This window comes from Oenanthe melanoleuca, chromosome 6 (assembly GCF_029582105.1).
Source record: "Oenanthe melanoleuca isolate GR-GAL-2019-014 chromosome 6, OMel1.0, whole genome shotgun sequence".
NCBI lineage: Eukaryota > Metazoa > Chordata > Aves > Passeriformes > Muscicapidae > Oenanthe > Oenanthe melanoleuca.
The window spans coordinates 19,127,855-19,152,574 of record NC_079340.1 but is presented as its reverse complement, the minus strand read 5'-3'; the positions used below and the strand labels follow the sequence as shown (position 1 = coordinate 19,152,574).

At 36.2% G+C, this 24,720-nt stretch overlaps 1 protein-coding gene across 1 annotated transcript in view; it reads right to left on the bottom strand.

The window, feature by feature from the left end:
- Positions 1–1,638: 1,638 nt before the first annotated feature.
- TNKS2 (tankyrase 2) overlaps positions 1,639–24,720 on the bottom strand; it is a 29,807-nt gene continuing 6,725 nt past the window's right edge. Inside the window, exons 4-27 of the mRNA XM_056494597.1 lie at positions 24,087–24,123; positions 23,721–23,796; positions 22,361–22,455; positions 21,761–21,827; positions 19,904–20,090; positions 18,857–18,978; positions 18,272–18,363; positions 18,085–18,163; positions 17,006–17,177; positions 16,301–16,380; positions 15,218–15,363; positions 14,658–14,823; positions 14,148–14,367; positions 13,645–13,754; positions 12,785–12,973; positions 11,782–12,034; positions 11,130–11,212; positions 10,431–10,551; positions 8,153–8,250; positions 7,446–7,520; positions 6,407–6,512; positions 5,610–5,796; positions 4,073–4,229; positions 1,639–3,841 (exon numbers count right to left, since the gene is read on the bottom strand). Coding sequence (XP_056350572.1) covers positions 3,779–3,841; positions 4,073–4,229; positions 5,610–5,796; positions 6,407–6,512; positions 7,446–7,520; positions 8,153–8,250; positions 10,431–10,551; positions 11,130–11,212; positions 11,782–12,034; positions 12,785–12,973; positions 13,645–13,754; positions 14,148–14,367; positions 14,658–14,823; positions 15,218–15,363; positions 16,301–16,380; positions 17,006–17,177; positions 18,085–18,163; positions 18,272–18,363; positions 18,857–18,978; positions 19,904–20,090; positions 21,761–21,827; positions 22,361–22,455; positions 23,721–23,796; positions 24,087–24,123 — 2,981 coding nt within the window. The 3' untranslated portion in view covers positions 1,639–3,778. The remainder of the gene's footprint in view (positions 3,842–4,072; positions 4,230–5,609; positions 5,797–6,406; positions 6,513–7,445; positions 7,521–8,152; positions 8,251–10,430; positions 10,552–11,129; positions 11,213–11,781; positions 12,035–12,784; positions 12,974–13,644; positions 13,755–14,147; positions 14,368–14,657; positions 14,824–15,217; positions 15,364–16,300; positions 16,381–17,005; positions 17,178–18,084; positions 18,164–18,271; positions 18,364–18,856; positions 18,979–19,903; positions 20,091–21,760; positions 21,828–22,360; positions 22,456–23,720; positions 23,797–24,086; positions 24,124–24,720) is intronic.

The following is a 24,720-nucleotide window of genomic DNA, read 5'->3' as shown; positions in this document are numbered from 1 at the left end:
TGTTTTGCAGGTTATTATTTCTTCTATTCTCTCCCTCTTGTCTGTCTTCTCTCAGTTGCCAACCTTGCCCTTTTTAGGGCAGAACTTGTTATCTTCAAACCAGCCATCTACATGCTTTTTTCTTTTGTGCTCTGCTCTGGCTGCCTGTAGCTTTTTCTGATCTAGTGAGCCACAGGGAGAGGGAAGAAACCCCTTGACACTCTTAGAAGCACCCCTGCTTATGCTTGCTGCACAGGGGCAAGAAAAGGGACACCCCTCTCCTTATGCCCTCCACTGTAGCACTTCCCTTGCTGGCACCACCTCCACCTCCTACTGCAACTTAAGCACAGCTCCAAGAACCACAGGGGCAGGCCTCAGTCAGCCTCATTGCCAGGGTCACTGAAGGCAAGAAAGCAGCCTCGGCTGCTTCAGCTCAATACCAATCAAGTCTCGGTACCATTATTTTAACTGGAAGGCAGAAGAAAAGTCACCCATGGGGCTGTTTCCAGTGAAAGAGAAAATCCATTTTATTACATTAAGTCCAGGAGATGGGCTGAAGAAGGGGACATAGCTCCTACACTGCAGCACTCTCACACACAATGATGTTCTGCAGGAAAAGACACTTTAAAACTTGTTTTGAATTTTTTTTTTCAGAGAGTGAGCAAGTGTGTGTGTACTCACAGATATGCATACACACACATACAGCTAATGAGCAAGTTCAGGGTAAAAACAACAGTGGCAACTCCTTTATATACTGATACAGTCATTATGACATACAGTCATTTGCATTCAAAATGAGTGCCAACACACCTCTATAACATGCACTGTATGGATAATCAACTCTTTCAATTATGTAAGACGGAAGAGTGTGTGGCTGAATGGTTTTTCTATTTCTGAGAACTAAAGTCTAACTTAGGAGTAAATTTTTAAGGAAAAGATCCTAATATTTTTTATTTGCTTAGTTGCATCATTTCTTTTTATACTAATTATTTAATTAAATAAAACCAAATCTAATGCAGAATGGAAAGGATTTTTTACAACCTAGATAGGTGGAATTTTCAGGAATTTTATCAAATTTGTGTTCCCAAGACCCTTTAAAGATTTTCATTACCATTGATCTTGGAAAACATTTGCTTTCCTGCCCTCTAGTGCTCATGTCTACTCAAGTCTTCTACAGAAACTTGGTTTTGGAAACCTACCACCATATAAATGGCCCTACTGAAATAAAATTACTTACTCATTGCAATACTACCAGTGATCTAAACCGTTCCTTCTGCTGTAGCTCATGTATGTATCACACCCATGCAGTTATCTGAAAGGTAAGGCTCTTTAGGATAGTTTTCATTTTACAAAGCCAATGTAAGCAAGTTTTCTTTCTCAGTTCTGGACCATATAATGGAGTTTTAAGTGACAAACTGAAGCTGATTTCTGGGTTTATTACTAACACAACTTCACTGCTAGCTAAAGCTGTTAGTTAGCCATGTATCAAACTACAAGTTTCAACAGTATTTACAGGTTTTCATCCACATTAAAAGCTCTTTTACTTAATGTAACTAATTTTGCCTCCAGTGATGTAGTTTGTTACAGCATTGTGCATGCTTACATTTAAAACAACAGGTTAACATACTACATCTGTAATTACTCCCATGCTACCAGAAAACCAGTGAATTAAATTTATTTAGTGTTAAAATGGATATGGAATGTCATACAGTACATGTAAAGACACTTCAAGATGAGTAAAGCAGAACTAATTGCACAAGGGATTAAAGGTTCACCTCAACAGTCAGTATTATCAAATCATTACAGATTCCATCTTCAGAGTGCAAGGTATGTCATGCAAAAAAAACAGCTCAAAAATCCCCAAACAGACAAAACCAACATTGTGGTACCACTTAAAATGCTATCATACCACAACATTTTACAAGACATTAGGTGATCATTCATATAGAATGAAGCATTTTAGCAATAACAAAAAAGTTTTAAACATAATTAACAGATTTTGCATGAACACAAATTCCAGCATTACTATACCTAAGGAACAGGCAACATGCTGGGAGAAAAGTACCTAAAAATCAAAGCCTTTTTTATTCATAGCCAATATTACTTTCTGCAAGAATTCTGCAATCTTAGTCAGTTTCCTCACATAACTGGGTAAGGTTCAATACATTTTTACATAGAGCATAATCACATAACCACCACATCAGCAAGAGGATTTCATTATCTTGATCAATTACTACATTTAAAACCATGGTAAGAAAACATGCCCTGCAAACAAATTGTCTTCTGGGACAGTGTTCTGCATGTAGAAATATTAAACAACTAAAATATACTCCTACCCACTTTAACCCCAAGTAACTTATAATTTGTATTTACATATTTTTGAAATATGTAGGTTAAATCTGCAGATGGCAGAAAAGCAGAGTACACACGAGAGTTACAACAGCACTGATGGGTGCAGTCAGGAACCCTGAATGAGACCTGGACAGGGGCTGTACCTTTTGCACTCTTCTCTGTCCAAGGGGCCTCACCAGGGTTACCAAAGTCTGCAGTGGCAGAGCTGCTCCTCCCCTCCCAGCTGGCTGAGCTGGGAGCAGAATGTGCAGCCCCACCAGTTCCACTCAGCTCAAAGCAAACAAACACACTCCTACACACCTGCTTCAACCACAGCCTGAATGTTAACATGGAAGAGACACAGGAGACAACAGGATGGCTTTTAACATTTCCACCTTGCAATGCTCATATTATGAGGGCACCAACAAGTATAGATTAATCTACCAAAATAAGCATACAAAAAAGGCCAAGTTGTTTGCCCTCGTATTAGGAATAAACTATTTAACTTCCTGGCTTAAATGTAAGCAAGAGAAACTAAAAAAAGAACTTCTTGAGGTTAATTTTCCATCTACATTCAAAGAAAATAATTTACTAAAACTGTAACTTGCAAGGTCTACTAGCCTTGAAGTGAGGATACAGGTTAACTATACCTATAGTTAAATAAAAAACTTCAAAAGGCATTTTAGAGAAATAAAATATGCAACTCTAGGAAGTACGTGGAAAACCACTTTAGTATTTGTATGAAACATTCTATTTTCATAGCCCACCATTCTCAGGAATGTATATTTCATAAATAAAAATACAGAACAAAAATTAGTGTATTCAATTTAACGTTGGATATTTCTAAACCTCTTCAGATAAAATTTGCTTTCTCCCTCACAATTAAGTGATAAAACCTGAAAAAATTTGACTTTTCAAATCTACCTTGCATGAGAAAACATAGATGAACAAACAAACATCTGGAAAGAACATTTTATACAAGATTGCAGTTCTAAAACACTTATATTACAAAGCAATGTAAATAAATACCAGGCTAGTACAAAAGCTCTTATTTACAGTTTTACAAATGAAAACATTTTCAGTGTAAATGCAGTGTTTTAAAGAACACAATATTAGTAAAATGAGTTCCTGTATAGACCATTACAATTTCTGCTAGATTTGAATACAGCATTGTATAAAACCATTGTTTCAAGTTAATTTTTGTTTATAATTTAGTACAGCCAAACCCCAGTTTATGCCTGGAATGGTATCTGTTAAAGTGCTGAAAAAGAGGACATTTCTGAAATTTTAGAAAAACATACTGTACATTATTAAAGCTTTATCAAGTCAAAACTGGTATATTTTGTTCACATTTGCTACCACACCACCTGGGAATGAGAAGTTTTTCAACAAAAACTTGTAATAATCGGGATGGCAGCTATTGATATCTTCGTATCCAAAGTCTGATGGTTTCTCACATGGAACTGTCTTAAGCTTCAGTGGGGGCTTCAGGTTTCATAATCTGATAAGTAATCAAGTATTCTGGATAAGCCTGGAAGAGTGACACACACATTATTATTTCATTCTCTGGATAAATTCAGAATGTTTGTTAAGGAGGAGAAAAAGTTATTTAAAGGAAAAATTATAAAAGGAAAAAAGGGCAGAATGTCAAAGGTAAAAATCCCTGGATCATTCAGGAAACATGCATCCTTTCACCTGCAACTGCAGCTGGAGCTTGTTCTAAGACAAGATAGTCTGTAAAACCAAGCCAAAAGCTATTTACCTGCTCTCCTCTGTAAATGACATACTCTGCCAATGCCAATCCATTTACACTGGGCCGCCCAGTCACTGAGTGATGTCCCGGGGGAGAATGAGCCATTTTCATCGCACTGAACTGCAGGAAGGACTTGCCCAGTGTTACACGACAGAAGAGCAACTGCCTGTGTTGAAAGGGAAAAAGGACCATGAATACACAATGCTCATGACTTTGAACCCTGAAGCCACTTTAGTCAGCTTCCATAGTTCATAAATTTCTCAGGTTCTGTTTTGCTGAACAAAAGTTACACTCACTTTGGAAAGCTCCAACCCAAGGAAAGGGTTGGTAGTAGCAGGGAAGAATGTTTCCTAGTTACAGGAAACAGAATGCTTAACAATGTACTCAGTGATTGCCACCACCTTTTCTTTTTCTGTCTGTTACTTATTTATTTTAATTTTTTTTTGGATTTTTAGGAAAAAGTTTTTTTATCCCCTCCCCACGTACTATCCTGACAACATAATTCACAAGTGTTCTAATGCTTGATTTGTATCCAACAGCCAAGACAACATCAAGGCCAAGGGGAAACTATGTTAATGCAAAATACCTCAGACTAGCATTTGTCAGTTTGTTACACTGTTTTCACTATTAAAAGACTCAACAAGGGCTTTTGTTTCTGTAAACATGTATCTATTGCACTGACAATGGAATCCTGGCATTTTTGTAGACCAAGGTTGTCTATCACTTCACTCTGCCAAAACTTTTGCTTTTCTCACCCTTTGCAGAAGACAAACAAAAAAACCCTTCTTATTCAAAACTTTAGAAAGCATGGAAAGACTAACATCCTCTGTAATTCTGGAAGATGATCCTCATTTTTTCAGAGTGTCAGAAAATAGCAAGCAACACAAAAAGGGGAAAGGGGGAGAGTCTCAAAGAAGGATACCGTTTTACATTGTATACCAATGTAAAACAGGATGCACACAAACACAAAATATTCTTCTGGTTGAAATGACTGCCACCACCAAAACTGACTCCAGGACCTAAGAGTTTATTCTGAACCGATGGTGTTGGTAAGACATAACAGGTGTTTCTGTTGAAATGTGGATTCAAGAACTCAGTGTCAGAACCCTAAATCCACACCTCTATTTCAGCGTGAGGAAAAGCAGTGATGTGAAGGCTGACTGTTAAAAAGTACATCTTCCTCAAAGAAATATTGCATCTGAGTATCTCTGAATTTCTCCTTCCTATGTAACAGGCAATGAACTAAACTCTCATATTGTTGCATCTTTCACATAAGGATCTAACAGATTCTCCTCACTCTCTGGATCCCTAAGTGTGATTTCTATAGTAAGTTAAGGGCAAAGATACGGTAAAATACACTGAAGATGGTAAGGCTCTTTAGGACTTAAATGTCAAAGTTTCCTGAAAGTTTCTAATAGGCCCAGAACACAGAGAGTACTGAGAAGGTTTGACTACCAAGAAAATCTTTCTTCAGAGAGAGACTGCTTCATAGATAGTCTAGGACACAATACACAAAAGCAAAATTAGACTATTTCAAGGGACTTACCTGTGGCAAACATAGCAAGATCTATCTTTGTGAATTGGACATCCAGTGCCACCTCCAATTCCATACACATATTGATTACTTTTGGAGGAATTTTCAGCAAAATAAATTCCAGCTCCAAACATGCCGCCTATATAGGCATGTCTCTCATCAAAGCCTTTGTGAATGATTGCATTCACAAATGGGGAGCCTAAGAGAAAGGAAGTAAAATATTGAAAATACAGTACACAGATTTTTTTACATGTCACAATTCAATCACTTGTTCCCATTGTGTTGGGAACTATGTAGCCTTCCTTATGAACATGCACTGTGAACTTTGCTTACCAGGACAAACTCTGTATTTGTGCACATTAAAGACTTCAATCAGCTTTACCTTGCTAATGATAATCTATCTCTTCTGGAATGCTGAACCAAACTAACTTATCAACTTATAAAACCAAGAAAACAAACAAAAAAAATATCCCACCCCAAAACAATTCTTAACAGAATAAAGCTTGACCTTTAATCATTTTGGTCATACGGCTGATAAAACAGACTCAAGGAGGCACAGTACTCAATACTCATTCATAACTGCTTAAATGTTTTCACTTAGATCTTTGAAGTCTCCTTTGGGGAGAGACAAGGAGATGCAGATTTCAGAAAAATGATACATCCCCTGTGAAATACATAAATACTTGTTCATAAACTCATGTAAAACCTAGAATCTACTTCTACAGAAATTTACTTTGAGACAATAGAAACCCTCCAATGAAGAGTGCTGCTGATGAAATAAGTTAATAAAGTGCATTTCAAGTTCTCACCGTGAAACAGCATCCTTTCATTGGCATGGTTATGATTCTCTTCAGAGACCTCTTTCCTCCTGTGAGTGTATCTTTCCCATAGTTTTTTGTTGCACACTTTCTGAATCTGAAACAGTCAAAATGACACCAAAAAACTGTTCAGTTTACTGGACAGATGTATAACCTACAGACTCTATATGGGACTCAATGAAACACAAATTGACTTAGCCTGCACAAACTGATTCTTGTAGTATGACAAGTAAATTATATACTTAAGAATCAATTCATTTTACAGAGCTCCTTGTTAATAATCCTTAAATTAAATACTCTCTAATTTAAATTTAGCAGGCTCAGTCACAATTCTTGATACCAAATCACTAGTAAAAAGATCAATCAGTAAATTAAGAAATGCCTTCCATGAAGACTTGTGAAGCACTTACAAAAGAAAGTAAATTACATACTCCCTGCAGAGTTATGCTGGGCATAGCAAAGTCTTGTGCATGCAGATATAGCATAGCAATTCCACTGTAAATTCAGTTCAGAATAAAACTTAGTAATATTTGCAAACCAAAATATTTATGATATTAATGAAAATTACCATTACTTCAGAAGGAAAACTACATAAATACAAACCAAAATTCCATTAGATTATTTAAAACTGTCTTCTGGCTGTTTTTTCACACTTGATGAGAAATCAGAGTCGAGAAGTTTTGCTTTTCCTTCTTGTTTTTTTTCCTACCATTCTCCCTCAAATGACACCCTCTTCTGTTTCCTAAAAAACCTTCTACCTTTTTCTTCAAAAATTCTCCAGCTTTCAGTGAGATCCCTCCATGTCAATTTCTCATAAAATTTATTCCTACTATTAACCCATAAGTAGCTTTTCTGTATAAAGCTGTCTTTAAATTTCCCTTGACGACGATCTTTATCCTGTGCATGTCTCAGAATGGCTTATCTTGTCACATTATGGAACTAAACAACTGTAGAACATTTTATGGATATGTTACTTTTAGACAAAACTCCATAGGTGTAAAACCACTAGCCATAAAAAACCAACAGGCACCTTTAAGATGTTGTATCTATTGAAAACTCCACCAGCATGTCCGCCATCTCTGTGCTCTCGGACAGTACTCTGCATCTGAGAATTGAGAATTTAAAGAGGATTATATTCTTTCAGAACACATTCAACAACGTTTCCTTTGCACAAGTCAAATAATGAAAAGAACAAATTATGTATTAACACAAAAATCATAAGAGAAATTTTTAGGTGACTGGTTGTTAAGTAATGCCAGATTTTGTGAATGCACATGAAAGGTTTAATGATTTAAAAAAAAACAAAAAACACAACATCTTTCGATTGCTCCATGGTCTAGTTTTCAAATTGGAGAAGATTGTCAATGATGTCTTTAAAACAGTGTTTATTCAGAATTTTGTCTTGTATGATTACAGCACTTTGAAAGCAAGTGATTTAAAACTATGTATGACAAACAGGCAATCCATTGGTAGCACAAAATTTATGTTAAATTGAAGAGATTTGATATTAGTAGAGGTTTTAAAAATAGTACAAGCAATAAGAAAAAATTTACAGACATCATGAGCACAGATAATAAGTGGTGCAGTCAAAGTCAGGAATCTGAAATATCCTTATGCAAGTTTTTCTTAAACTTAGTGATGTTTACTACACTGTTAAATTGCCTAGCAATACTTCTTTATCTAGTTCTTCAGTAGCAATAGCAAAAACACTGAGAGACTACAAAGACTGACATTTACCTCTTCTTCTACTGACTGAAATTCCTTGTCTTCGGTGGAAAGGTCGATGAGAATTGTTCCGCTAGCAGAAGTATTAAGAGTCAGGTATGGGTTAAGTCCTGTGAATGTAATAAAACACAGCACAATGTATGTGAATGTCATACAACACAGTTTCAGAAACTGAAATAATTTCCTCTGATCTGTGGACACTGATTGGTCCTTCTCTCAGTAAGAATCAATTTCAGATGCACTAACCCATTTGTCCACGCCTAGCTCACTATACTAATACACACAACAGGGGAAATACTTGTAAGCACTCGCTTATTTCAGAATTCATTTCAACTCTAGGCAGTGACACAGCAAGAAACCAGTTCCTGTACAAAGTCCACAACTACTGGTGGCAATAATGAATGGGAAGAGCAACTTGACTTGAAGCACTAATTTAGTAGGATTATTTTTCCCATGGTCATACAGAAAGAACTGAGAAGAACCAAGTCTGTCAACCCAAAAGGCTTGAGCCTGGTATTAAAAGCTTAAAAGATGCTGAGTATTTAAAGGAAACTTATCTATCTTTCCAAATATGCAAAAAAAATTTGGAATTTTACACAGACTCCAATGTCAGTTTGCATTGGACAGACTACAATCACAACTGACAAGTAATGGGATATAATATGGATATAAGACTATGAAGACAGTGTGTATCAAGTATCTTTTCTTGTCATGGCCTTTCCAGACAACTAACAGGTGACCAGAATTAAACACTGGGTCTGCCATGAGCTCTTTAAAAGGAATAATCTGGGGAAAGTGGAAATTACAGATTTAGGCACAGTTCAAAGCCTCATGTTAGCAGTGTGCACCTGGAATAGTGCTCAGGAGAAACAAAGTGGCAAGAATCAAAATAGAGCTCATCCACTATTAACCTCAAAACAATGGTTATACAGCGTTCAGGAAGAGATGCCAAAATACCACTGAAAACAACTTGAGAAAACTGACACTAATCTTCCCCACCCCAAAAACATATCCTCAAAAAAGATCAAGAGTAGCTGAAATATTTTTTAAGTAATTATGCCTGTGGTTACAAATAAAAATGTCTGGCCTTTTATAACAAGGTGGTAGGGTAAGAACAAGGGTGGGAGTGGTAAAGGATTTAGATATTTCATGTTCTCTCTATATAAAGACATATAAAAATATGTACAAATACACATATGTTCCAAAATACATCAGGTCTGCTTAAGAGGCAAAGTATCTGGTTAGTGGCTATGTAAACTTGGAACTCAAACAAGACATGAGGCCGAAATCACACCTTAGAACTAACTTTTATCCAAATTACTCCATGAGTCTGTCCAGAAAGACCTGACAATATGAGAAAATCATGCAGATTCATTTAAATACTTCACTGTCAGGAAAAGAATTATCTTGGGGTTGGTTCATACTGTTTAAAGGAGCAAAAGGTAATTTAGAGCTTGGGATAATGAATTATTACTATGGAGTGCAAATTTTAGAATGAAAGTTCACAAATGGAGAAATCAGGAGGGGAAAAAATTCTACCAATTCTAATTTAGCTCATTTCTATGAAACACAGCAAAACAACAGTAAGTGATATTTCAATGAGTCAAAGAAGAAAAAAAAAAAAAAAAAGATTTGGATGGTTTATTTGGCTTCTGTCCAGCCATAGTTAAATGAAGCATACTGAATTATGATGAATTCAGGACTGCTGGGACTGTGCTGGTATCAACAGTCCTGCACAAATAAAGAGACTTCAGCAGTAATTTCAATGTAAACTAAAGCTGTTGAACAAAGCAATTATGTCAATTTTGGTTCACTGAAGGCACATTAACTCTATTTTTAAAGAAAAGTATAAGTAAGAATTTCAGCTGGCTTTCTGAGTGAGCAGACAGCATTCTGTGGCAGGACCCAACAAACAGGGTACATAACAGGCCTGAACTTGTCAACAGAATGTGCTCTGCTCTTCAGAGTGCTTTGATGAAGATAAATACTCCCCATCTCAAGGAGCTTTTGCACTAAATCAACATTTCACCAAAGTAAACATCAAAGAGTGACCACAGAGGAAAAGTATAAATTGGACAACTGAAAGGCAAATTCACAGTAACCCACAGCATAAATAAAAGTACTCAAGTTTCAAGGCAGAAGGCATTCTTACCATTTGAAGTGCCATTTTCTAGGTCAGGTTTTATTACTATTTCTTTTTAATGAGATACAATTTGGAATAACATAAGTAATTTATAAAAATTGATTATGCAAAGGCAGTATTATGTGATAATTTAAAACAAGCATATACCTTGTTGTCCAGAAATAAGTCTTTCAACTCCTTTGATGATTTTATGCCTATGGCCATAGGCATTAATGCCAATTTCCTTCAATTCTTTGTGCCCCATTTCAACCAATACGTCCAATGTTATCTATAATGAAAGCAAGACCATGTTTTTTGTACTAGAACAACTGTCAATCACAGTGAAAATATACCTCACAATAGCTGTGAGAAAAAGCAAGTGTGAAAAAAAAAAGAACATTAGAGGCTTCAGTGTATTATTTTCGTATTTTACTTTTATTCAACTGCTTTCTTCTAACTTTTTGTCTTAAACAAACATGCTACAAACTACGAATTGTAAGTTGCACTGCTTGCAAGGACCATGTTTCTCATTATCAAAAAATGCTCTTCTAGATGTATTCAAGAAACACTAAAATTACTAATTAACAGGGACTACTTATTTCCCCTACCATTTATACGACTGAAACACTGTTACAACTGTAAAACTGATATGAACATCACTGCTCCATCTGTTAATATATACACATATATTTTAATATAAATTTATTTTATATATAAATTAAAAATCCAGTTACAGTCCTTTCCTTCATTCCTCTCAATTTGACAGTCACTCACTTAAAATCTGTCTTATTACATTATACTAACCAGTCACTATTTATTCCATTGATTCCTAGCCCAGAGTATCTGGAAATAAATATAACCACCTACCTGTTCTCTCTCAAATATGTCAATTAGATGTTCAAGGCCAAGGTTCCGCACAAACTGATTAATGCTAAAATCTACACCTGAAACTGGATAAGAAGAAAAACTCACAATGTACATTTATACCTTTATTGTAAAATAAGGCATACACATCTCCCCCTGTCTACAGCAACAATGAGAGACAAATTCCTGGCCTTTTGCAGATCTGGATTAAATATCTGTAATAAAAAATAACTTAATCTGCTCTTCTTCCTCCCTATTCTGCTTCCACAGAATAAGCCAATCAAATCTAGAAAACTGACAAGTAAAATGTCATAAAATTAACCTTTTTAAGGTACCTGATCTAAGAACAGCATCTTAAAAATTAGATAAAATTTACAGTAAAATACTGGTTGGTATGCAGCCAAATTTCATTTGACTTCTCTTTTAAAACAAAATTCACCATATTGGTTCTGTTCAGTAAAAAAACATTTTAAAGGCTCTGGAAGGGAAAACAGTAAAATCTTATACTACATGACTTTCAAACTTTTGTTTCTCATTAATGACATCATAAGGAATCTAAATATTGTGTATGCCATAATACCCTATGAAACTTCACACCTTTGTGTTCTTTTTACAATTTGTTAAGGAATGTTATTCACTCCTGAGAAAGCCTCACCTTCTTTTTTCTCCAGAACAGTAGCTCCCTCTGCACAGTTTGTACCAACAACAGAGGGAAGTTCAGAAAAACTACCAGACAAGTTGTCAAGACTACTTGCAGCAGACAGACTGGATGGACTGGATGGAACAGAAGAGAGGGAGTCGGCTGCAGAACCTGTAGTCTGAGACACACTTATAACCTGAGGTTTGTAGCAAGTCGGTAAGGCAGAAGGAGGCATTGCTGCTGTCAGTAATGCACTGACATCATCAGCCTAAAAAGAAAACAGCTCATTAAAACAGAGGGACACTTTTGCACAATGTTTTTTTTCCTAGAATGCACTATATTATATCAGGTTTCTTAAGTACACTGCAAAATAATATTGGGAAAACATGCATTTTACAATTCAGCTTACAAATGGCCTTTTCTGCCAACAGCATAAATAAAACTGGAAAATGTTTATAAAGGCTGTAAAAAGTAAAGACTTCAGTATTTCTAAAAAAATTTAGGGCCAGTTAAACAGAATTAATTTTCTACAAAAAAAGAACAGAAGCTTCTACTGGCAACCAGAATTTATGAAACAAAATAGTTACTCTCAATGTAGTTTTGGATTACATTATAATACTTAGAAAAAACACCCCTAAAAACTCAACAGACAGATAAGTTTCTCAAATTAATGCCGCTACAAGGTTTGCTTATATTTTCTTGCCACAATTTTTCTATTAGTCAAACTATAACCACTGAATTCAAAGCACCAAATTACAAGAATGAATTCATTTCGTTAGTTTTTTGAGGTTTCCCCCCACTCCATACTGAAATAAGATGCCTGAAGCAAGAAATTATTTAAAGATGGTTTATAAAGCTCTACTGACTTCCCTTGCCAGGCACATACAAACCCCACAGAAACCACAGTATTTTAAATTTTGCAGAAATGGATGTGTTACTTTTTTTTTAAAGGATAGTTTTAAATGAGGTGCCACACAGAGATAAGTACAGATTTCCCAAGAGGAGCCCCATCACTTACAGTGACCAGGTCCAATGGTGTTTGTCCTTCTTGGTTTTTCAGAGTAGGATCAGCCCCATGTGCCAGTAACAAGGCACAAAGCTGAGTCCTTCCTTTCTGGGCTGCTTCATGAAGTGGTGTGAAAGCCCATTTGTCCGTGGCATTCACACATGCATTATACTTTATGAGTAAAGCTGCTACATCAACATGCTAGAAAAGTAAAAACACCTGTTAAATTCCAAGGTACCACAGTGTACTAAAATAATTCAGGACTATTACTGCTATTTCTCTGTAAACACAGTAATTCTGAATCTTCTTAGAATGCATTTAATTATGATTTTAAAAAGTACTAAAGCAAGGTGTTTTCTATCTCACCTATGACATACCAGCAAAAAGTTAAATTTTGTTCTCTTGTGAAAAAAGGACAGAATAAAACAAAATTCCAAATCCAGAGGAATCTGAAGGAAAAAAAGCCTGAATCAGTACTTCCAGTTTGGAAAGTTCAACTGTTTTGATTAAAGACTTGATTCAAGGACAAAGATTCAGGAAATTCACAAAAACAATCGCTGTCTCAACAGCAGACTTTTCAGTGAAAGTGAGATCTTCCAGATAAAATTTGACCAGCACAAGTAAGGAAAGGCATTTTACAGAACACCTTTCAGCCTGATGGCTTTTTAGGTGTTCATGATCAGAAAACTCCATTCATGATTTTACAAATTCATTACCTGTAACATAAGCTTGTGATCTAATTATTCATTCTGTATCTTACAAATAAGATTACATTGTAATTCAACAGCAAAAGTATTTACAGAGGTTCAAAATTCTATCAATCAAGTGTACCTTTTTTTTCTTAAAAAATAAAGAAAGTTGGAGACATTTACCCCATAAGATGCTGCATTGTGCAGAGGAATCAAGCCTCCTTTATCCTGTGCATTCACATCTGCTCCATGCTGCAACAGGTATTCTGCAACTTCCAAATTATTGTAACCAGCTGGAATTGCAGAAGAACAGAATAAACAGAATTAAAACACCACCCCAAACAGGCTGTGGAGAAGTAGTAATTCACTTAAATTACTTAAAAGTAAATTAAATTACCAATCCCAGTGAAGACAGTGTACTATCTATTATAAAGGACAGCATTACCTTAGGACTATTTGGTTTTAAAACCTATCAATAAACAAGCAAAGATCCTCTCTGGCTGGAGAAAACAGGAAAATAAACGGTTTGAAAAGTAACATAAGATTAATATGCCAAAGATACTAACTTTTTAAAAGAAAAAGTACCAAATCCTCCAGCTTGAGGCTACACCCTAAGCTTGTGTAAATATAGAAAGTTCAACCACAGTAGTTAGTAACTGATCAAACTAGTTAATTAGAACACTGACCTGCTAAATGTAGTGGTGTTGAATGCCGTCCTTGTGTGTCCCGACAGTTGACATTGTCAGGTGAACAGAGCTTTTTCACTCGGGCCAAACAACCTTTCTTTGCAGCATCTAGGAGAGCTGCATCTCCTCTAAGTAGGTCTTGAATATCGGTATCACCATCTTTAACAAGGTCTAGGGGAGTATTTCCATCCCTGTTTTTCTTCGTAGGGTCAGCTCCATGCTGTGCACACCAAAAACAGGTGGTAAGCATGTCAGTAAAACAAACATGCTGCATTTTATGCATCTAATGCCTTGTTGAGCAAATATTCTGACACATACTGGACTCCTGCAGAGAGCATTCCATTTACTGTGCGAGAAAGGACAACGCAGATACTAACAGTATCCCTTTTACTGAAAGCATTAAACTACAATAATTTAGAAACCAGAAATCAATTGCTCAAAGAAGTCTATTTACTTTTCAAAGTGAACAAGAAAGAAAAGAAAGTTACCTCCCTCCAGCATATGTAATACCTGTAACAGGAGTTTGCAAATCTCATATTTTCCCTTTGCTGCAGCTTCATGCAAGGGAGTGAATTTCCACAAATCAGCTACATTGACAACTGCACCATGTTTAACCAACAGTTCTGCAACTTCATAGTGACCGTATGAGCAGGCATTATGTAAAGGGACAAGTCCTCTGAGAACAATTAAAAGAAGAAAACAACTCTCTTTAAAAACAGAGTATTTTTTCAACAAGCGACAAACTTAAATACAATGCATCTTCAACCATAACAAACTATAACAAAACCTTCCCCCTGCAACAGTCTGACTATAGTAGGAATACCTATTGCAGTAAAAACTTAATCAGCAGGGCACTAAAGAGAAGTAAAAGCACAGGGCCAGAGAAACTCTTAATGATCTTAAGTGCTGCAAAATGCTTTTGGATATTCCTAACATCTTCATTTTAACAGAAGTTTCCATGAAAATAAAAATTCTGAAGAAAAACGGGATGCTTATCAGCTAACAATATTCAAAAGCTGAGAGAAATGACCAATTACAATTGCCAAGAAAATACATATTGAAGCATTTACCCCTTATCTTTTGCATGTACATCAGCTCCATGCTGAAGAAGATATTCCACAACAGACACTCTGTTATATCCAGCTGCAAAATGAAGTGGTGTAGACTGACGTCCTTCAATATCTCTGCAGTTCACACTCTGGACTGTACACAGCTTCTGTGAATTTCCCCAAACAAAATACATGTCACTACATAGTGCTGACACCTCTAGTTTAGTCATAGAATATTGTTATGCACATCTCATTTTGCGTAACTGTTCTCATTATTTTTCAGTCCTTACTTTTAGAAATTGTGTCCTAAGAAAAAAATCCACCTGCTCCCAAATCCACACCTCTGAACTTATTAATGCATTTTATATAAGGCAAACATCTGGATGTGATGAATATTGTACTCTGTGATCTGTAATAATGGTGTAACACGAAGGTTTTAGGACAGATCATAATTCTAAAGCAGTCAGTGAAGGGCTGTTTGCTTGCTTTGAGAAATTATACACTGACACATAATTCTGTGCTACTTTGGCTGGGGTGGAGTTAGTTTTTTTCAGAGGGGCTGGCATGGGGCTGTGTTTTGGATTTGTGTTGCACACAGGGCTGATAATGCAGAGATGCTGTTGCCATTGCTGAGCAGAGCTCACACAGAGCCAAGGCCTTCCAGTGCTGCCACTCTGCCAAGGAGGCTGGGGGGAGACACAGCCAGGACAGGTGACCCCAATTGACCAAAGGGACATTCCAGAGCAGAGGGCATCCTGCTCAGTACGTGAAGTGGGGGATGTTTGTAGTGATGGAGTTTGTCTTCCCAAGTCACTGTTATCTGAGAAGGGGCCCTGCTCTCCTGGGGATGGCTGAACACCTGCGTGTCCATGGGAAGCAGTGAATTAATTCCTTGTTCTGCTTTGCTTGTGAATGTGGCTTTTGCTTTCTTTATTACTAAACTGCCTTTATCTCAACCCACGAGTTTTCCAGCTTTTACCCTTCTGATTCTCTCCCGATCCTGCTGGGGGAAAATTGACCAAGCAGCTGTGTGGGGCTTGGCTGCTGGCTGAGGTTAAACCATGACAAATTCCCTCTTATTTGTCAGGAGAGGTTTAAGCTTACTTTTACGGTATCCACATCTCCAGCCTTTGCAGCCTCCAGCAATTGTCGATCTGCATCAGAATTACCTAATGGGATACCTTCTGCAAAATAAATGAGATTACATGACAGTGTAGGCAGTTGAAGAAATTTGTTAATACAGGATATAGCCTGAGTTTTTTTAAAGGGAAATCCTTGAAATAAAATTAACCAATTGCCAACAAGTTTTGTTTCTGTTTACTATCTACAACTATAGCTGCTAGAGCGAATACTGTTTGGGAAGTTGACTTCAGCAATGTGCTTCCTTTATGTTTTGGAATATTGTGGAACCAACAAAGCATTCTCATTCCAGTTGCAGAATTAGACCAGATCAAGTTTATGTGTGTATTATAATGTCTAAACCTTACTCTTGAAAATCCATGTACACTGTTGCTTCCACTCACAAATGCAAAGCAAACATTTTTTGGTTCAGAAACTAATTTTCTACTTTCAAGATTCCCCCCACCACTAAAAAAATAACAAAATTATTCCAGGTGGCTATATCCCAAAATCTTCATCTCCGATGATCTAGACAGTAAATGATATTGTTAAGTAGGGAGTAAAACTTCACTTAGTACTGTCTTTTGTAGAACATTTTTTTTTCGTTGACTAGTCTTCATTATTATTTGACAGCACTTGAATAGCAAGGAAAATGAAGCACCACAGTGGATATTGAATAACCCAGCATACCTTGTAGCAGCTGTTGCACACTTTCAGTCCCCATTTGTAAGGCCGTAAAGCCCTGCAAAGACACGATGGAAGGATCACATCCAGAACTCAGCAGCAACCTGCACGTCTGAAGATGACCACAATGTGCTGCTCTGTGCAGAGAGGTCTGGCCAAGATTATCTAATGCATTAACCTAAAAATAACACAGACAAGAAATACCACTATGAAATTAGTACTAAATATGTTTCCATTTCTGACTGGGAACATTTCACAAGTAGTATCCTTACTTTAATAAAAAGAACATATTTCCATATTCCAAGCAAAAACAGTTCATAAAGTAGCCCTCTTTGAGAGGCATGGCAATAATCAGTGCATTTTTACCACAAACAGGAGTAATTCACTATTTTGCTCCTCGCAGTAGAGACCTTCAGTGCTAACATGCAGAACAGCTTTTACCTCACCCTGGCTTACTGTGGTTTCTCGGACAGGACTTCCTATGTGTTGGCTCAGTCAAAGTGCATTCAACAATTTAAAGCTCTGCACCCAAACTTTACTTTTTTTCCCTCTACTCTTCCTCTGGTTTTGGAAACTTCACAGCAGTCAGGCTATAATCAAATTTCCATGAGAGAGATTCAACTCCCAATCTTGGAGGGTTCAAGCACTACAAAGAATCTTTCCTTTCCACGTTTTCTTTCTGTGGAAGTTTGAACTAATCACTGCGTTACGATTTAACATTTTGCCTTCATTTTCCTTTTTTCTGCATACATCATGTAAAGTCTGTCACACAGTTCAGTTTAGCTTCTTACTGTACATATATACCCACCACTTTTTTTCTTACGTATTTCATTATTTCTGCTGGACAAGTAAAACACTTGAAGTTTTCCGTTCACAGAGAGAACTACATCTGTATTTCTTAAAAACAGGACCAAACCATTGATGATTCTATAATGCATAGGGCTGTACTGATGGACTGATGGTCTGTAGCTGTAGTCAATAAATCTAGAACCTTCCAAAATGAATTATTTTACAAAAACTGTTCATTCCCATGGTAGGAAAACCTGCAGAGTACATGAATGTCTACAAAAGTATGATACTCGTACCTTAGCTTCATGTTTCACAACTACTTCAACAACATCATTATGAGCCTTTTCTGATGCCACGTGCAGAGGAGTTAAGAAGCTTAAAAAAAAAAAAAAAAACAAAAAACAGATAAAAGGAATAATTCAAAATGTATTTTGCAAAATCTTCATAACAAACAGTTAGGAGTATTCATTTGTAACTACTCACTCTTTTGTTTTTTCATTGATATTGGCTCCCTTTCTCAGTAGCAATTCACATACTTGTTTCCTCTTAGGATATGGAGATGCAGCAGCACAGTGCTGTAAACATTAAAAAGTCTACCATTAACAACCAGCTAGCAATATCAGGTTTTACTACTTGCTGATCAGCTGGCAGTTAAGAGCTGCCATACAAAGAGAAAAAAAACAGCCCAAAACATGCTCATTAATTTGGAAGATTCCACATGGGCTTTTGGATTTACTCTGGTATTTTCAAGAACTCTCCGTTCTAATAACTGCTGGAAACCACCAAATAAAGCTAACATACATAGCTTGCTGTTGCTCAAAATGAGACTATTCTACAAAACCCACACATTTAGACAATCTAAACAGGCATAAATCATTTATGTTAATCTTAACATTAACTTTAAGAACAAAATATTAATCTGTGTTATTTACTTAAGTAGACACCAGATATTCCAGATTGGCCTGAATCAAAAAACTTTAATTGCAATATTTATTGCTAAACTAGTATCTAGTATGCTTAGGTTAGACACAATATATACAAAACCACTAATATGTCCTGAGATATTACCAATGCTGTCTCATGTGTCTGAGGATGCTTGAAGTTCACTGTTTCCAAAGAAAGATGTTTCTTTATACGAGCTACATCTGATTCTCTTGCAGCCTGTAGCAGTGAGTGACCTTTGAATTCATCTTTAAAAACAAAGAGATACATAGCAGAGGGTTAACTTCTTGACTCAAGAAGGATCAAGGGAATTGCTTCTCTCAGTTTAAAAAAAATATTCATTTTATTCAGCAGACCATGGAGCACACATTTCCAAGTCTGACTCAAGCTATTACATCACTTGACAGAACTTGTGCAGTTAAGTCAAAACACTACACAAATTTTGCTTTGTTTCTAAATCAAAGCCAGACACATCCAAACTGGCTGCACCAGATCTATTTCACTCACCACTAAATAGGTTCTACTGTTCACATCGGTACTAACTCAAGCATATAAAAATCTCTACTTCTGACCTAGTTTTGAAAAATCATTTCTAGATGCTAGCATGAAGTCTAGTGCAATATTTACTGACAATTTTTGTAAATATCCCGGGGAGTTATTGTTTGACCACTCAAGGACAGAATCTGACTTTTTTCAATTCTTTAAGTTTGCCGGACAAAAATCAATGCCCTTCATCAAATTCTTTAAACTTCCAGTGATTGTGGCACATACAAACATATTTAGCAACCTAAGCAGCTATTTTTTCTTTTCTTTAAACAAAAAACTTTGGAATAAAAAATAATATTTCAACAATCTTGATGTAATGATGGGAACAAGTATGGGAAATGAAAGTGTATTGGCAAGGTCATCAGGGAAAGCATGTAATAGGGGAAAAGATGCACAACCCATCATAACCACTTGATATAAAATTGACAATAAAATTATTTCAAATGCCTACATTCAGAAAATATAGCAGTTTCAAATTATAAACAGTGAAATACACTGCACAATACTGCACAATTACTTTTAAAGTGTTAGCGCTTCCCAAATCTGGTTTCTGGCAGGTCACTGTCTAGGGAATCTAATTACACATTACAGGCTGTAATTGTAAAACTGATCCCACTTCATACTCACATGCTAATCGTTCTTTTAATTGGGGCGTTGGAGCCAAATCAATGGTGCTTTTGTTGTGACAGTTCAACAGTGTTGGGTCAGCACCATAACTTAACAAAAGAGAACATACTTCCACCCTGTTCTTAGAAGCTGCTTCATGCAGAGGGGTGAATTGCCACAGATCCATTGCATTCACACATGCTCCATGCTTGAAAGGGAAAGGGGTAAAAAAATGATGCAGTCAAAACCAGGACGTTAGAAAAAGACTATGTTATTAGTTTTAATACAGTAGACTGTTAAAATAATAATTAATACTTATATGCAAACTGTTTTCAAGACACTAATTTTCAATCTAACACAACATTTCAGCACATTGTGGTTTTTAATCACCTGGTGTCCCACAGGTACATTCAAAGAAGCCAAAGGCTAACTAGTCTTATCAGAAAGGAAAGGAGCTCTGCTACAGGTCAAATCAGAGAAAGAGAAAATATTCACATTCTCCAAATCACCTGTGAACAAGCTCTGGTTCTCTGCAGCTCTAGAAAATGTCTGGCGTGACCAGCTGCACTAAGATAAATACATGTTCTGTGAATAACCCCAAAGATGAGTGCCACAGTATCTAAAATGAGATGGGCTCCCAAAGTTAACTTTAATTCAAAACATTTAAGTACAAGATTCTACATGTAACACTCTTAGATGAGTAATGTATGCATAATTCTTCTCCAGTAACATTTTGTTCAGTTGGTAAGCAAGTACATGCTCTTTCCCATTACTTCACTTAAAGCTGTATGGTTTTGCAGAAAGTAATTCAGCATTCTCTGGAACAGAAATCCAATATGGAATACAATTCTAGCTAAATCATTAAGACACACAGTAGTGTGTAGGCAAAAGTTCATTTGTGGGGTTGTGTCTACTACCACCATTGCAAAAACTCACTTTACAACTGGCCCCTGAAGTAAAAAAAAAAAAAAATCTTGACTTTATACCTACTACAATGAAATTATACCTACTACAATTTCAATAGGTTTTTTTAAATTTATTTTTTGCTAAATAAATAGAAAGATACATGGGATTAATTGGGGGCTGAAACACAGAGAACAGAACAAGAGCTATTCCCTGAGCAGCCTAATGTCTGGAGTTAGATAACAGAGCAGTCTCAGCTGTCACAATGATCTTGATTTGCTGTGGAAGCTGAGAATAGGCACAGCTCAAAACTCCTTTGGTGGAGTACACATATTATGTTGCAGCCCACATTTTCAAGCCACTAGTTTAATGTGCATCATACTTATCTTCAAGACTAACATAATCCAGATAAACCACTTTGGTTCCAAGAGTTCCCTTTTGTTAGGAAAACTGACAGGTTTCTCTGTCTTTGGGGTGAAGGCTACAATTCAGGGCCCGAACTAATGTTGTAAAGTTAATTTCCTCAAAAGACTGACTGCTCTTTAATTTTAAAACATTTACTATCTTTACCAGAATTTTTTTTAAACACCTGTTATTGCTTTGTCTTCTAAAATATTCTTCTACTTTCAAACTCAAAATATCACTCAGTTTGTAGGGGTTTGTTTGGTGCTTTTTTTTTTTGGTGAGTGTTGAAAGATTGAGATAAGCAGTACTTACTTGGTGGTATGAAAATATTCAACTTTGGAGCAGAGAGAGTTAAAAACAGAAAGCACATTTATAAAGAAAAAGCTTCCTTGCAAGCAGAAGATTCTGTAGCTCCAACTTAATAATCACTAATATGTAGAGCAAAAGTAATTAATCATTCTTTAAGTTTTGTAAATCTACATACAAAATAAAAAAATATGCAACTCGTATTAGTCTATTATAAACTGCTCTTATTTATTAATATGCAGTTTCATCTCTTCAAAGACCAACCTTTACTAGAAGCTCTGTTACTTCGTAGTGACCATAGGAACAGGCATTGTGAAGTGGCACCAGATCTCTACACAGTGGAAAAAGGAGAAGGATGATTATTTCAGTACACTATGTTAATTTCAAAAGCATCTAACACATTGCAACTGGACTATGCTTTACACTGAACATTTTACAAAAATAATATGACAGATGTTCAAATGAAACTATGGGGAAATAAGCTGAAGAAGAAACCAGAAAATTCCATCAGCACTTATCAGAACAGTAAACATCTAAAATAATCAGAAGATGAGAAGTGACTTGCATTGTCTCACTGCAGATGAAATGGTTCCACTCAGACTTGGAACTCTAAGCAGGAAGAACTATCTGCAGGGGATATTCAGGAGTGACCCAAATTATACACCTTTTCACAAAAACAATGCTGTAATATCTTTCCTGTGAAAACTAATCAACTTGCATTTTTGTCATAACAGAAAGGTTAAAGATGACAGAACAGTCTCAAGTTGGAAATTCTTCGTGGTTAAAACAGTATGACTGCTCTTTACTTCACCTCAATTTTTAACAAATCCTGTTTATTCTGAACAGAGGGAAAAAGGAACCTACCCTTTATCCTTAGCATGTACATCAGCTCCATGCTGCAGTAGGAGCTGAACTATTTTTACACGGTTATATCCAGCTGCTAAATGTAATGGAGTAGACTGAAACAGAAGAATGTAGAATAAATCAGTAACACAAAATCAATATTAATTTTATGTTTCTTTTTTCCCAACTTGTTAACAGTACAAAATGCTGAAGTCCTTAAAGACTTACAAGTTTTAAAAAAATCTCGGAGTGCTTGAATCAGATATGTGATGACTATGCTCATTGTTCACTGACTACTCTTGAAGTCAACACAAACACAAATCCCAAATTTACTCTATCACTAATACCAAGGCCATTTTTGGCTTTTTAGCCTACCATGGCTAAAAATACTTTGCTGGTACAAACAATGTCCTTATGAAAGGGGAAGTAGGAAGACCATTAGCAACAATGACTGTTAAACTATGAAGAAGTCTCTTTGCCAATCAGTGAAGCGAGTTTAAAAATTATCAAGAGGGATTATTATCCACATTTGTGAGTGAAGTGAGTGAGTGGGGTGTGGGGGAAATTTCATCTCTTCTAAACTCTCACCCTCCACAGAGCAGACAGGTAACTGCTCTACAATCTTTTCTAGCTAATTCATTCAAGCATCAACAGCACTAACAGCAGAGCTACAAACTAGTGAGGAGAAATCTTATCCTCTGCATTTACAAACCCATCAACTGAACCAGATTTCTACAGTTGCTCGATGATAAGCCTCATAAGCAGATGAGAAAACAGAGATGCATCAGTGTTTTGGAGATCACAGTATCTTACCACAAAGCCTCACAGAGAGAAAGCACTAGATCAAAACTTGGGTCAATGAGTACGAATACTTAATAAGGATACCAAAAAGTGATACTCATTAACCTGATCCTTCTTAGGCTAGGAGCTAAACCCAGAAGATTCAGGATTTTTCAAAATGGAGATTTTGAACATTTTTATGTATTTCTTTACCATTACTTACAGCAATGAACAGCTTGCTCCTGAAACAGGAGCAGTAACTTGCCTAAGGGTGCATGTCAAAGGATCTGTGTGTTTCTCTCTGATAGGGAAAAAAATCTGTGAAAAGGCCTCACTTCTTTATCACTGCAGATATGAAGGTCAAGCAGAAGCTTCAATCAAAAACATGTTTGTTTATCACTCCTATATAGAATTACTTGCATGGTCCTTTTAAGATTAAAAAACAAATAAAAAACATCAGCTGCTAGAGAGGTGGAATCTTATTTTCCCACATACAGTGAAGAAAATAGATTTTATGTTTAACATTTTAAAAATCTGGTCAAACAATAGCTGGATCATGTAAGAGATAACTACTTTTAAATCAGGTTTTAAACAGAAATACCTTTCTGCCATCACTTGCATGACAGTTAACATTTAATGGTGTAAGAAGAGACATCATCTTCTCCTCATTTCCACTCCTGAAAAGCAAGATATCAAATGAGCAGAAATATTCTTATCCCAATTTTTAGTAACTTATTCTGGTTGGATATTTTTTACTGTGATAACGTTCAACACATCTGAAGCAAGTCAGCATTAATGGGAAAACAAAAATGCATTTATGCAACTACTTCCATAGCTTCATTCAAAGAAAACAGCCAAAGCTTAGCATCTAGATGGAATGCAAGCTCCAAAGACTATATACCTATATATTAATTACACAAAATTCTGCAAATATAACTAATTCCAGTTATTTTCCAAACATACGTACCTGGCACTTTCTAAGAGTTCATCTTTCTTGTATTCACCTAGAAGACAAAAGAGCATTCTTTAGCTGTCAAAAAAATATATGTGAAGTTCACTACTTATCCTCCTCTTCTAAAATTTTAGAGAACACAAATGCCAGAAGTATTTACAAATGTTATTTTCAGTTGTTAAAGGGAGTTTTTCCAAAAGAGGACGGGTGAGTTTTTACACAGGCAGGTATCCATAGGACAAAGGGAAATGTGTTTAAAACAAAAGAGAGAGATTTAGACTAAATGTTAAGAGGAAATTCTTTACTCAGAGAGTAGTGAGGCACAGGAACAGGCTGCCCAGAGAAGTTGTGGATTCCCTATCTCTGGATTTTTTAAGGCTCATGCCTTAAAACATGGCCTGCCCATTTTTAAGGCCATGTTGGATATGGTCTGAATAATCTGGTCTAGTCAATGTTCCTGCCCATGACAGGGGGTTGGAACGACATGATCTTTAAGGTACCTTCCAACCTAAGCCACTCTAGGATTCTAAAAATTTGACAACTCATTGAAGTAGCATGATAAACTATCCAGAACATGTCATGACTGAGATGATGAAAGCCATGAGGGAATTAATTCTATTTAGAATTATAAACCAGAGACAAGTTAAAG